The sequence below is a fragment of the Chaetodon trifascialis genome, chromosome 12 (genome assembly GCF_039877785.1).
Source record: "Chaetodon trifascialis isolate fChaTrf1 chromosome 12, fChaTrf1.hap1, whole genome shotgun sequence".
Classification (NCBI taxonomy): Eukaryota; Metazoa; Chordata; class Actinopteri; order Chaetodontiformes; family Chaetodontidae; genus Chaetodon; species Chaetodon trifascialis.
Genome location: NC_092067.1, coordinates 6,317,050 through 6,329,554, shown reverse-complemented (window position 1 = coordinate 6,329,554; position 12,505 = coordinate 6,317,050). Strand labels below are relative to the sequence as shown.

At 43.5% G+C, this 12,505-nt stretch overlaps 1 protein-coding gene across 1 annotated transcript in view; it reads right to left on the bottom strand.

Moving 5' to 3' along the window:
• Positions 1 to 4,500: 4,500 nt before the first annotated feature.
• Positions 4,501 to 12,505, bottom strand: part of arhgap20 (Rho GTPase activating protein 20) — a 31,393-nt gene continuing 23,388 nt past the window's right edge. The window contains exons 14-15 of the mRNA XM_070976391.1: positions 7,240 to 7,354; positions 4,501 to 6,249 (exon numbers count right to left, since the gene is read on the bottom strand). Of these exons, the coding sequence (XP_070832492.1) occupies positions 4,541 to 6,249; positions 7,240 to 7,354 (1,824 nt within the window). The 3' untranslated portion in view covers positions 4,501 to 4,540. The remainder of the gene's footprint in view (positions 6,250 to 7,239; positions 7,355 to 12,505) is intronic.

The following is a 12,505-nucleotide window of genomic DNA, read 5'->3' as shown; positions in this document are numbered from 1 at the left end:
ACTTCTCTGCTCAGAAGTTCCTACGCAAATTCAGAGGTCATTGCCGGTGGATCCACCTTGAGGACTTTAGCGCTGAGCATTTAGCCAGACCCATCATGCACCTGTTGGTCACGCAACACTGTGGGTGTGTGTGACTTTGGGGCATTTAGCATACTCTCAAGATGGTGCATTAAAATAGAGATTAAAATAGATGCCACCCTCTTTTTTTCACCTGTCCTGAGATTTTAAAAAAATGTTAATCCTAATCATTAAGCATCCTTAATTTCATAGCATTGTTCTGTAGTTTTTGTGTTGATCACTAACTGCTATCCCCTGTCAAGGTGTCACCCACGCTCACCCCCTGACTCTGGACCAGTGAATGCACACATGTAACATGTATGTGTCACCTCTCTGCACATGGAGCTCTGCTTCCTGTAGCTGCAGACAACACCAGCAGCTTCTTTTCTGCTGTGGTGGCTGATTTCGCACCTTTCTTTTGTTCCTGCCTCACACATTTTTCAGGACATTTCCATGTGACTTACACTCTGTAACAGATGTGACTTGTAAAGCAGCGACGTGTTCCAAGATATTTCACATCCTTCTCCAAAATAACACTTCAGACATTAAGTTAAATCACATGTTTGTGGCGTGGTTGTGTCACTTACAGGTCCATGTAAGTCGAGGCAGATAGGAGGTGTTGGTGCATCTCTGAGTTGCTCAGGAAGATACAGGTATTGCAGCAAGAGACAGGCTACTTGCCAGCTACAGTATTTCACAATTCTTTAAGCACATATACAAGAAAAGTTGAGAGAAAATAAAACTCCTGCCTGTAGCAGCTCTAACACTCACACTACTTGTCATTCTCCACTGAATCCTTGTAGAGAAACTTGTTAACTGTGAGTTTAGGTTTTTATGGGAGAAATTCCCATTATACAACAAAGCTGTGTTTGGTTTACATCACCTAAACTGCTGAGCTGCCTCCCTGAGGAACATCAGGCCAAAGAAGCCACATCAGTAAACACTATGTACATCTTAACGTCATGTACTGGTGGAAACTATGAGGAGAGTAAGATATACCAATGTACAAATCTCAAGGCTTTGGATGATTCCGTCCATATTTCTGCTGGTTTTGACAGCCCAGAATGTGTTTTCAAAATATATGAGTCAACCACGACTGCTGATGTTCTGTTTCTCGTTGAACTGTGTGCTAAGGGCTTTCAGAAAAGATTATAAATTAAGATTACAAAGCCACAGTTGATTCTTGTGTTAGTAAATTTCGCTCTCAAAGTTTCCTTGCAGTAAATATGCATATCAGGTTCACACTCATAACTCAAAGTGCTTAAACAAACGTTTCTGGGATGCTTAAGGCTGCAGTCTGAGGGGAACCGCACAGGGTTCCTTCAAGAATTCCTTCATAAATCTTTTCAAGGGCCGTGTAATTCTTTAACTTCTTCAGCCTCACCGACTCCTGTCATATAACCAAGCATTGTTCGAACAAAGAGTCTTGCTTTTATTTCTAGTAGATATCTAAAACTTAACACAGGCTGAAACCACAGAAATGTGCATCAAATTATTTGAACGTGAACCTAATGTAGTCGCTCATAGCAAAGAGCTTACAGCTAAACTATCAATTTAAACTGAAGCTCCTGTTGGCATTGCAGAACTGTACAGTGAGTTTATGCTTACTGTTTGCAACTTTACTGTCTCATTCTTACCGCTTTCATTCTACAGTGTTTTCAGGGATAAAGCTCTAAAAACCCACTGTACACCTGCTCATCATTAAATGTCAGACAGACAAAGTTAGCGAAAAAGATGGTGAACACAGCAGAGCATCTAGAAGCTGAAGACCCAGATAGTTTCCTCAGGACCAAAAAGAGGGCAAGCAGTGACACAAACTCCAATGGATGCGGTGTTCGGTCTTGAACCGGCCGTGTTCACTGGACCTCTGCTGAGCCCAGTTCTCTTGCCTGCTCACCGGGCCTCCCTTCTATTGCCCATTCTAGTGCCACTCCCTGCCAGTATTCCCCGCTGGTGCCCCCACCCCCAAAAGTGCGAAATCCTTTACATTTTGCAGCTTCAAGCGACTGCATTTGCCTCTCTCATGGTGCTTCATGCAAAGTTTCCATTGAGCATAACATTGCCACCAGCAGAGCACTGAAGTCACAGATGCACTAGCTGATTGGCATCAGCTGCATCATTCATACCTCTGCATCACTGGCTCATTAATCAGCTGTTAGGCTACTAATGGAGCTGGCAAGTAACATCCAAACATATTTATAAATGCATGCATTGAGGCCGTTGTAAGCTGACTGTCATCACTATTAATCTGCTTAAACGGTATACTAATGCAAACGCTGCTTTCTGCTGCATCTCTGATTTTTTAAGAATTCCCTTGATGAGCAGAGCCTTTCCCACCAAACCCAACTGTATAACTATTTGCTATAAATGTTCATCGTGTCTCAGCCTGAACTATTTGTCTTGATCTTTCCCCCCGTGTTCCGGGTGAAATACTTCTTTCATTATTCAAGTAGCCATGCTGAAGAACAAATTCACTTTGATCGCAAAAGTAGTTTCACATGAGCAACATTTATTAAAATCAAAGATATTTTGTTCTCGTGAGCATTGGACATCATGTACACAATATACAAATGGTGCGTTTTGTAGCAAATATACTTTCTATAGAGACAGCAGCAGCAGAATTGGCATGTACAAAAATACACATTTGATTTTCTCACACAACACAACATACCAAAGTAACAAGATAATATATTTATATATAATCATATATTTCTGTATCATAAATATGCAGAGCTATACACGTTGAACACATTTCACTGTAATGGAGATAACAATTATAATATTAATAATACAGGATAAACTACTTTTTGAGACCATTTAAAATGGCAACACTTAACATGACAATGCCCTTGTTCCAGTGTGTGATCCTGTGGAAAAGCTATGTTAAGTTCATAATAACACTGTGTTACTACTCATGAAAACTGCTGTTACATTGTACTAAGAATATACTGCTGATACGTTTTCTTTAAATTTCAAATTAATTAATGCACAGTGAAAGAAGGTCATTTATTGTTAAGTGTCACCTAAGAAATCAGCACTGCAGTGGTGGCAGTGCTGCAACAAAAAGATCATATTATGGATAAAACATCACTTTTTCAATGGCACATTCAACTCGACACACACACACACACACACACACACGTAAACACACACACACACACACACACACACACACACACGTAAACACACACACACACACACACACACACACACACACACACACACACACACTGATCACATCATCTTCAGGAGGATCTGAATTTCTTTCACACAAACACACATCAACAGTTTTTCCATCTTCATCTTCTGCTCCCTCCCAGGTCACAGCGATATAAACCAGAGCTACAGAGCACAACGTTTTGTGCTGCGTGTCTGGAAACTCAGCTCACATGAATAAATACCGACCCTACTGATTCACACTGACAAACGTTTCACCCTCTGGGTGAAAACTGTTTCACTTTACAGATGTAATTGGTCATAAAGGTACAAACACCATTAAAATAGTCAAAGATGTTCTGTTTTCTGAAGGAATAAGTATGTACAGCAGGGTCATCTGCCTTAATACACTCCTCCTCTGGCACTCTAGCAAACATCACAGGTGTTGTGGATAAAGCTAAAAGCATGTTCATAGTATTTGCATGAAGACAGAGCAGTCGTATTATTGTCATTACTGCTGCAGAGAGCAGCACTAATGTTTATTGCCAACAAAAAAATCCTAAAAAATGGTGAGCTTAATGTATTTCTCTCTGCACAAAAACTGCAATGAGTATGACAATAAAGAGGGAAATCTGAATTTTCATGCTCATTTAGTCATTATTTTCATAAAGGTTATGTTTTGCTGGAAAAACAAAATATATAATAAAATTTTCCATCAGACTTTATGGATTTTCTGCTGGCTTTGGAAGTGATAAAATAGACTTTCATTTTAAAAGCTTTCAGAGAATGAAAAAAGGGTCCCTTGTCCTTTTGTTTTCATTTCTGAAGGACTCTCCTTCATTTTTTCTTTAAGGGCTAAAAACGCAGTGATGCATTCCAAAGGCAAAATAAGGTCACACCGCTGGAGATTTTTCAGGAACCAGATTTTGCTGCAAGAGTGAGAATGTTAACCCCTTTTGACGGCAGCTTTAATGATTGTGTGTGAATCCATGTGTCCAAACTTTTAGTGAATTCACTGAATCAGGCATCAATATATACTGTTTTGCAGGTCCTAACTGCAGTGCTACAAAGCAATGTCACTTCAAACACATGAGGTGCTTTTAAACTTCTTTTGTAGAATATTGTGGATTTTAAGTGTATCTGTACCTTTAAAATCTTAAAATTTGGATGTACCATTACAGTAACCTGGCTACTACTACTGCCAGAAGGACAAAGGGGTAAAATAATATGGAGGAATATCACTGCATCAACAATGAAGACAGTTGTACACAAGTGTGTGATAAAAAAACAGTCTCTTATACACAGTTTGCCTGTACAAAGTTCTTATTTACACATATGACTCTTCTGCAAAAAAAAGCTGGTCAAACTCGTCCACTCGTGGGTCACTGCACCGCCTGCTCTGCCACTCCCTTTTCCCCTGCACAATAGCTAGTGCCACCTCCTGACTCCTCCTCAGGCAGGAATCTCCATCTTCCTGACCCTGGGAGGAAAAATAGTCCCTTACAGCCCGGGTGGCGGAGGGAGACAGGCAGAAGCGTGGCTCAGTGTGGTTAGGCTCCACCTCTGACACTCTCAGACCGCCATCGTGGGGCTGACCTTTTGAAGTGTGTGGTCTGTCCAGGGAGAGGGTGGAGGCAGGGTTTAAGTTTGCGGTGACCTTGGCAGGTTCAGATGCTCTGCGGGGAAGGGCAAGGTTCTTCCTCCCTTTGTGTCCCTCCATGGCTGGAGTCAGAGAGTGGGACTTTTGCCTCTGGAGGACTAGAGTGGTGGCGCTCTGTCCATAGAAAACACCCTGTGGGGGCTGCATCCACTCATTTCTAGCCAGTCTCTGAGTGACCTCACTTCCTGTGTGTGGTTTGGCATTGTTAGGGAAGGCTGGGATCGGGGGTCTGTAGGTGCAGGTGTGGTCATGGAGCTGCCTCAGCTCTCTGACTGTCAGAGGTTTCTCTGTCCCCCTGTAGAAAGGGGAGCGGCTGCGCTGCAGCTGCAGCAGAGCCTGCTGGTATGACGGGGGACTGCTGGATCTCCGTTGGCAGTCTCGGTTTGTCACCACGGCTTCCTGGGCACCGGTGGAGTACCCATTACTGGTTGGTTGGGTCTTCCCATTGACTTCAGGCATGTCCTCCTCTGTGTGTCCATTATCAGGCTGCCTTAGTGACAGGCGGCGTTCCTTCTTCAGCCATGTGTTAGGGTGGAGGCCATGAGAGTGGGAGTGGGTTTGGTTGATCCGAGGGGGCTGGGTGGACTGTGGCCAATGAGGTGGGGCCTCCCTCTGAGGAGGGGAGCCCCTGGGTGACAGCTGTGGCCGTCCAGGAAACACTGGGGAGAGAGGAGCAGGCTCAGCCAATGGAATCACCCCATTGGTGGCATAGTCAGTAGAGTACTGTGAGAAGGCGGAGTCTAAAGAGCTGAGGGAGGAGCCTGTGGGTGAGGTTGCTGGTGACGAAAGACTGGAACAGCTGGCATCCAGTCGCAATGGAGGCGGAGGGGTGTGCTTCAGCTTCCTCCGCCCACCATTCTGGACTTTGGCTCCTCCCTTCTCACATCCATCCTCTTCCTCCTCCTTCAGCTGCAGTACGCTCAGGCCCTGCTCCAGAAACACCTCGTCCTCCTCGGCCTCTCCCTCCATGGCAGCATCATAGCTCGCCTTCCTTACTGGCAGGCGATGGTTATCGGTGTGAACAGTCACTGTGGCTGAAGGTGTTGTGCTTGCCAGGGCCAGGGCGGGCTCTGAACTCCTTCTCAGCCTCCTGGGGCCCTGTGACTGGCCGTTAGCCTGTCGGGTGCGAGGCTGTCGAACTGCAGGGCTGAACCTCCTGGGTCTGGCCAGCGGGGGGAGCTGCAGTTGAAGGTCGCTCTCAGGGTCGGGGTCAGGGTCGCAGTCACTGAGGGTGATGACGGAGTCACGGCTGCGGCTGTCCGGCTTGTCTTTGTCACGAAGGGGCAGCTGTTCCTGGTAGGGAGACTCAGGGTCGTCGTTCAGCTCGTTCTCCAGACTGTCATAGGACGAGTCGTTCATCTGGAAAGACGACACATCTGGAAAGAGAAAGATGAGGAGGAAAGAAAGATGGGATAGGAGATGAAGAGGAAGAGGAGAGAAAGAATATTGTTGTGGGACTTTGACTAAACAAGATTAACTGTGGAGTTGTGAAATTACTGTAAAATTAGTCCAAAAATACACAGAAACACAATCATTTAGCAAACAAAATACAGAAAGAGTTTTGCACCATTATCTTTCCTCTAATTGTAAAGTAGTTCTAAGATTGTACAGCTTTTGCAGACATTAGATTTAGGATGTTTCTACCTACTAGCAATCCAAGCTGAGACAGAGCAAACTTCATTTATCTACTCAATGACCCACAAAAAGAAAAACCATAGCTACATCTCTGACATCCTGCGTTCACTCCCCGTACAAACTCCATCCACAACAAGTGAGTTTGAGTCTATTAAACTAAAAAATCTTGACCCGTGAACTAAATGAACAAAGCCAGAGTTCACTGCTGGAGCGAAGCAGAACAGGGGACAAAGTGTTGTCCTGCGGCGTGCTCCTTGACCTCCAGTGGTTATTTATAGCATCAGGCAGAAAGTTGGTGGTATTTATGAATGGGGAGATTCAACGCTGCATTAATCAGCACCTGTGACCCTGGCAATCATTGAAATGACTGCAGGTCAGTCTGCTGACCCCAATCAACAGGCCTCAAAGAGCCTAGGTCATTGGCGCATGCACACACACACACACACACACACACACGCACAGTGAGCGAGTCAGTCTCAAAGCACCTTGTTACAATATTTTTGGAGGTGAAACACTGAGGCATTGTCAGTGAGGAAGCACTTTCAGAGCTGCTGTTCAGCCACACACACACTTTGATAAAGACTTTGACCTTGATTGTGACCCTCATTAAGAACTACAACAAATCCTCAATGTTGTCTTTTGCTTCATTTCTGCTTCTCCTTTCTAACATTTCCAACATGGGTCAGAGACAAATGGAGTTATTCTATTCACCATCTACTCTCAGTTCTTACCTGATCCATGGTCACTGCTGCTGCTCTTCTGGCTGAAGCTCCTGAACAGCGAGGTCACGTCTTCTCCCAGGACACTGCAGCAGTTCTCTATGAGGAAGCGAACCAGCTCACACACCTGCAGGGAGAAGCACCACCTGGTCACAGCATGAACGCTTTGACTTTTCTTTGCTTTGCCACAGCTGCTGACCATTTGCTCTCATTGTTGTACAGTTGGATGAAAGTGGGATTCTGTTTCTGGTTATGCAGGGCTTCAGCTGCTCAGGCAGTTCCTCAGGGAACCAACCAAAGTTCAGCACAACAGGCTGAGAAAACTCTGCAAAAAAAAAAAAGTGGAATGCATACACACACACGCACACATACACACACATTAATTAGATGTGGATATGATGGCATGAGACTAGTGTGTAGTGGCTTGTACTGCAGCTTCTGCCTGCTTCATCTTGTGAAATCATGACCTAAATATCTATATGATATCAGCTCCAAACAGCTGTTCGAAGCTGTGTTTTTTGTCCGTCCCATATTACCACTCTGAGAAAAGTTTGTTCTCATTTGTTTGTTTGCACTGATGTCGACCTTCCAACTACAAGAATATTTGCATTCCACACCGACCAAGAAAACATCAAACTCCTTTTACCCAGTTCTGGATAATGTCCTGATAATAACACGTGACATCACGCCTTGGCTTTGATTATCACTTGCTCAAATGCTTGTTGAATGACCAAGACGGGCAAATACAGTGTAGGAGTGTTTGACTGCAGCTTTTCCGACAGCACAGGGTTTCATGTCTTCGAAGATAATGCACATCACTGTACTCATCACTACATTTAGCAGCAAACGCCCAAAACCAGCTAATAATGCCATAAAGGGAGTTTCACAGTTTGCTTCCAATATAAACTCTGTTTTTTTCTTAAAGAGTCGACACAGCATGTCTGTGTTTTTTGGGAATAATCAGCCCATTTGGAATCTGTCCTCAAACAAATCACAGCACTTGGCTGGAAACACCCCCTTTTAAACTAAGCAGACGAAACTGACTAAACGCACACGTCCTATGACACAAATAATCGGCTAACACACATCCTCCACGCCTTGTGGAAAGTTTCCACTAAAATCTGTTGTGTTTATAAATGAGTTGTTTTTCCTGCCATTGCCCCACTTCTGTGACACGATGAAAAACACAGCAGACAGAAAACTTTACAGCCTCTCTGTTTGTTTGTTTGTTTGTTGGCCAGATGTTGTCTGTTCATTGTCTGTGGTGTCCATGTGCATTATGTGACTCAGTGTTGAGAGGAAGAGTCTGTGTGGCTCCACAGTGCACATTCAGGCTGCACTGTGACTGCAGTGTGAGGTATCTGCTTATCGTTAGGTTCTAAAAGTTATTTTCCCAAAACACAAATATCATGAGTGATGACATCATTTAATCTGTTTCCACTAAAATCAACTTGGTTCAAAAATCTTATGACAAATTCAACAAAATTCTTGAAACAAGTTGAACTATATTAGAAACAGGTCGAAACACTTCAGTGTACTGTGATTTTTTTTTAAGAAAACTGACCAAAATTTATTATTAAAATGAGGAAGAGTTTTTTTTTTCAGTGTACTGAAACACACATTAACAGAACAGCACTAAAAAAAACAGACAAACAGGACATATAATACAAAATCACACACAGTGGGGATATTTGAGGACAAAACAGAGGCAGTGCAGTCAGTGGTCACAGAGTGGAGTAGCTTTGAGCAGATTTTTCAACTTGGCTTTAAAGCCTCTGACATAACGGCAACCTTTTATGTCGTCTGCAGGACCTTCCACTTAGTTGCACCTTTCTCAGAGAATACTGGCTGCCCAAACGCAGCGTGACAACAGCCTGCAGCACAATCTCTTACACAAGATATTCTTTTGGATGATATGGTGTTCACCCAACCAAAGAAAAATAACAAAAATTGTTCGTGTTTTACCTGACAGATGAGAGCTGCATCCTCAGAGTTACATAACATAACAAGTTCCATGGTAGTTTTATTCTGGCAGTCAGAGACAGTTAATCCCCCAGAATTTGTTACCAGAGAGCAAATGCAACATTAACCTTCTGGTTTAGCCTCCTCTGTGTGTACACTGCCTCTCATCAGATACAACATGTACTAATGACTGCTGTACTAAAACCATGAGGCCACATTTTATGAGGATTATGGGTAATTCTCCACTCTGCTACCCACAACCTGCAGTGACATTTAGAAAATACTTATGCAACAGGCCAAAAGGAGTGTGCAAATGTCTCATCTGCCTGTGATCCCTCCTCATTGTCTCCAACATGGCTGAGAGGACTAAAGTCTGCAGGTAGATATCCCACAGCTGCTTAGTCGTGGTGTCTGCACACCCTCTTACAACATTTTCACACCTCTACCCAATCACCTTTCAGATAATAAACTCTGATTAAAGGTAAAACTTTACCATTAGATATCATTGCTACTCTGAGACATCTGTTTACTATCAGTGCACAATGACATCCCACAGTCTCATTCCTGAAGTCCAGCACGTCATTGACAGGCATTTTCACTGCCAATTGGCAAGAGAACAGTGTGTAATCAATAGTGCAAATTCCCAAATCAATGCTTGAGGTTTAGGGTGTGCGTCAAACATCTACGCGTCTCAGTTGGAACTGGGCTCAATATTGGTTCAACTGCATTAAAATGACTACATTTCTCTGTGTGTGAGGTTAAAATACTGTCAGGCCTGTGAGTATCAGCAGTGCTGTTGTTGGGGACAGTCTCCAACAATAGGCTGAAGCAGCCCAGTTGGACCCAAATGCAGAATTACAGATACATTTAGTTAAATCTAGGCTGGTGTGTCTGAATTAAAGCCACACTATTGTCAAACAGTGTAAAAATCCACAACTTTTAGCCAAGAGCACTCCAATAGCAGGCCTAGAATAATTAGGGTTCCTTCCTGTTTTGTTGGTTACACTCTTCTTTACATCTGTGGATGGATGGTGGTTACATTTGTTAGACTTCTTTAACCTCCAAATTCAATATCCACCAAAATGTCAACAGTGTTATTTCATCAAAAACAAGCCTATTTCCTTCTTCCTTTTATCTTTTTCTTTCTATTGCAATCACCACTTTCATTCTTTCGCCTCTTTTCTTTGGTTTTCTACTTCCCTCTCTTCATTCACTCTTTTCATTTAGCCTTCCTGCCCTCCTTCAATCATTCATTGAGCATTCCTCACTGTCACTCCGAGAGGGCTGCTACGTGATACAGAGCACTGTTAGAAAGAGCCCGAGGGCATCCAGGAGACTGTCACCCCTCCATCAACAACCCGTCTGCGACTGCTTCTTCTTCTCTAACTCAGCAGAATGTTATCTTAAACTCTCTCATTCAGAGCAAATCTGTGGTATGAACGCAGATTGACAGTGGACTCTGTTCAATGACAGTACGCTACACTGCGGCTGGATAACATGCAGCGTATACAATCTGCACATGTGCGTGGGTGTGTGCGTGCATTGAGAGATGTCACAGCTGTGTGTTAGAGGGTCATTTCTGAGTATTTCTGAGGTCATCAGTCTTCCAGCAGTTTCACTCCAAAAGTTTCACTTTTCTGTTCCCCTGGATGCTGGCTGTCACTGTAATGTAGAAAGGTCACTGGAATTAAAAATAACGAAGCAGCAAGTAAAAGTTTGATCAAGATCAAGAGAAAAAACATTCTTTTGAATGATTTGTCTCTCTGTCTCCATCTTAAGTAATACACAAACTAAAGCTGTATTTACCTCAGAAACTCCTTAAAGGCTATATTTAGCCAAAAACATTCAAATTATATGCTGCATGAAAGAGACAGCGGCACAGAGACGAAACTATGTTGGCCAAAACTGAGCATTCACGTGTCTCCAGACAAGGTTGGAAACTGGCCATTACACAGCCAGGGGCCCACACTAGTTTAAATTGGCCCCCGACTCTGACCGCAAGGAGGGAAATGTTGAAATCTTGCTGTATTTTTTCAAGTTTTCCTAGAAAAAGACCTCCTGTGCTCAGGTTGCACACACAAACAAGCAGTGTGCGAGAGGGAAAGTGTTATCAGGGGAGTATTTGTGAAAGAGATATTTAGGCATTTGTGGGTGCAGAGGGTATTTGTGCTGACGTGTGTGTGCGTGCGTGTGTGCGTGCGTGCGTGTGTGTGTGTGAACAGGGAAAGAAAGAGGTGTTTCGGCGACACAATTTTCTGCTAAAGGATTCTATAGGAAATTCTTCACATGTTTTCTCAATGACCCTCAACCACCTTAAGCATACACACAGACTCACACACACACACACACAAACACACACACACACACACACACACACACACACACACACACACACACACACACACACACACTAAGATAAGCAAACCAGCCACCCACAGAGATTGTGTGTAATTCAATTCTCTGACTTTCCAATTTGACCGCAAATCAAAAAGCTTTGTATGGTTTATATCTCAGTAACTCCAAGATGGGCTCTGGTGGGCGAGGGGCCTTCCTTTGTGGGCTCTGGCCGCTGCCACTGCTGAGGAATTAAGTCATTTCAGGTTAACCTGGCTGGCCGAGTTATGAGGGAGAAAGAGAGAGCAGCGTTGCTTCACTGTAGAGCTAACTTCAATTCAAATTCTGTATCAGAAAAAATATCACAAAAAGGTAATGATATGAAAAAACTGTTATTATTATCATTTGTTGGCTGCCTGTTATGATCAAATACTAGAACTCAAATATATACCTGGTGATCCTAGAAACAGTTTTGAATGCTGAGTAAATAAAATTAAATCTATCTGCGAGATTAGATACCATGAAAGTATGTTTGGTTGTTTTTTAATATTTGGGAGAACTAGGCCTTTGAGGGTGTCATAATCATCTAAGTGGAAAAGCACATACATATATTTTCCTGTGTGAGTAAGTCAGCATGAAACTGTGAAGCTTTCCTCTTTCCTGTCAAGTCTTGCTCTCAGCTCGGGGGTCTCGAGCTTGGCAGAGTGTAAGAATGTTGTGATTTTAGCTTATGAGGGATTGTCAGTGATGACATGTGAACGTGACTGAGCATGTGTGTGTATGTTACAGCTGTGTGTTAGTGGGTCAGCTCCCGCTCCGAGGCCAGCGCTCACATCCGCAGGCCAACCTCGAGTCTGCTGACAAATGGCTGTCAGTCTGACAGAGATGGTGTGTGCATGTGAACGCACACTGTATGGATGTGCACACACAGTATGCTTGTGTCAGTGAAATCTCGATATCTTAACTTGTCTGTCTGTCTGTC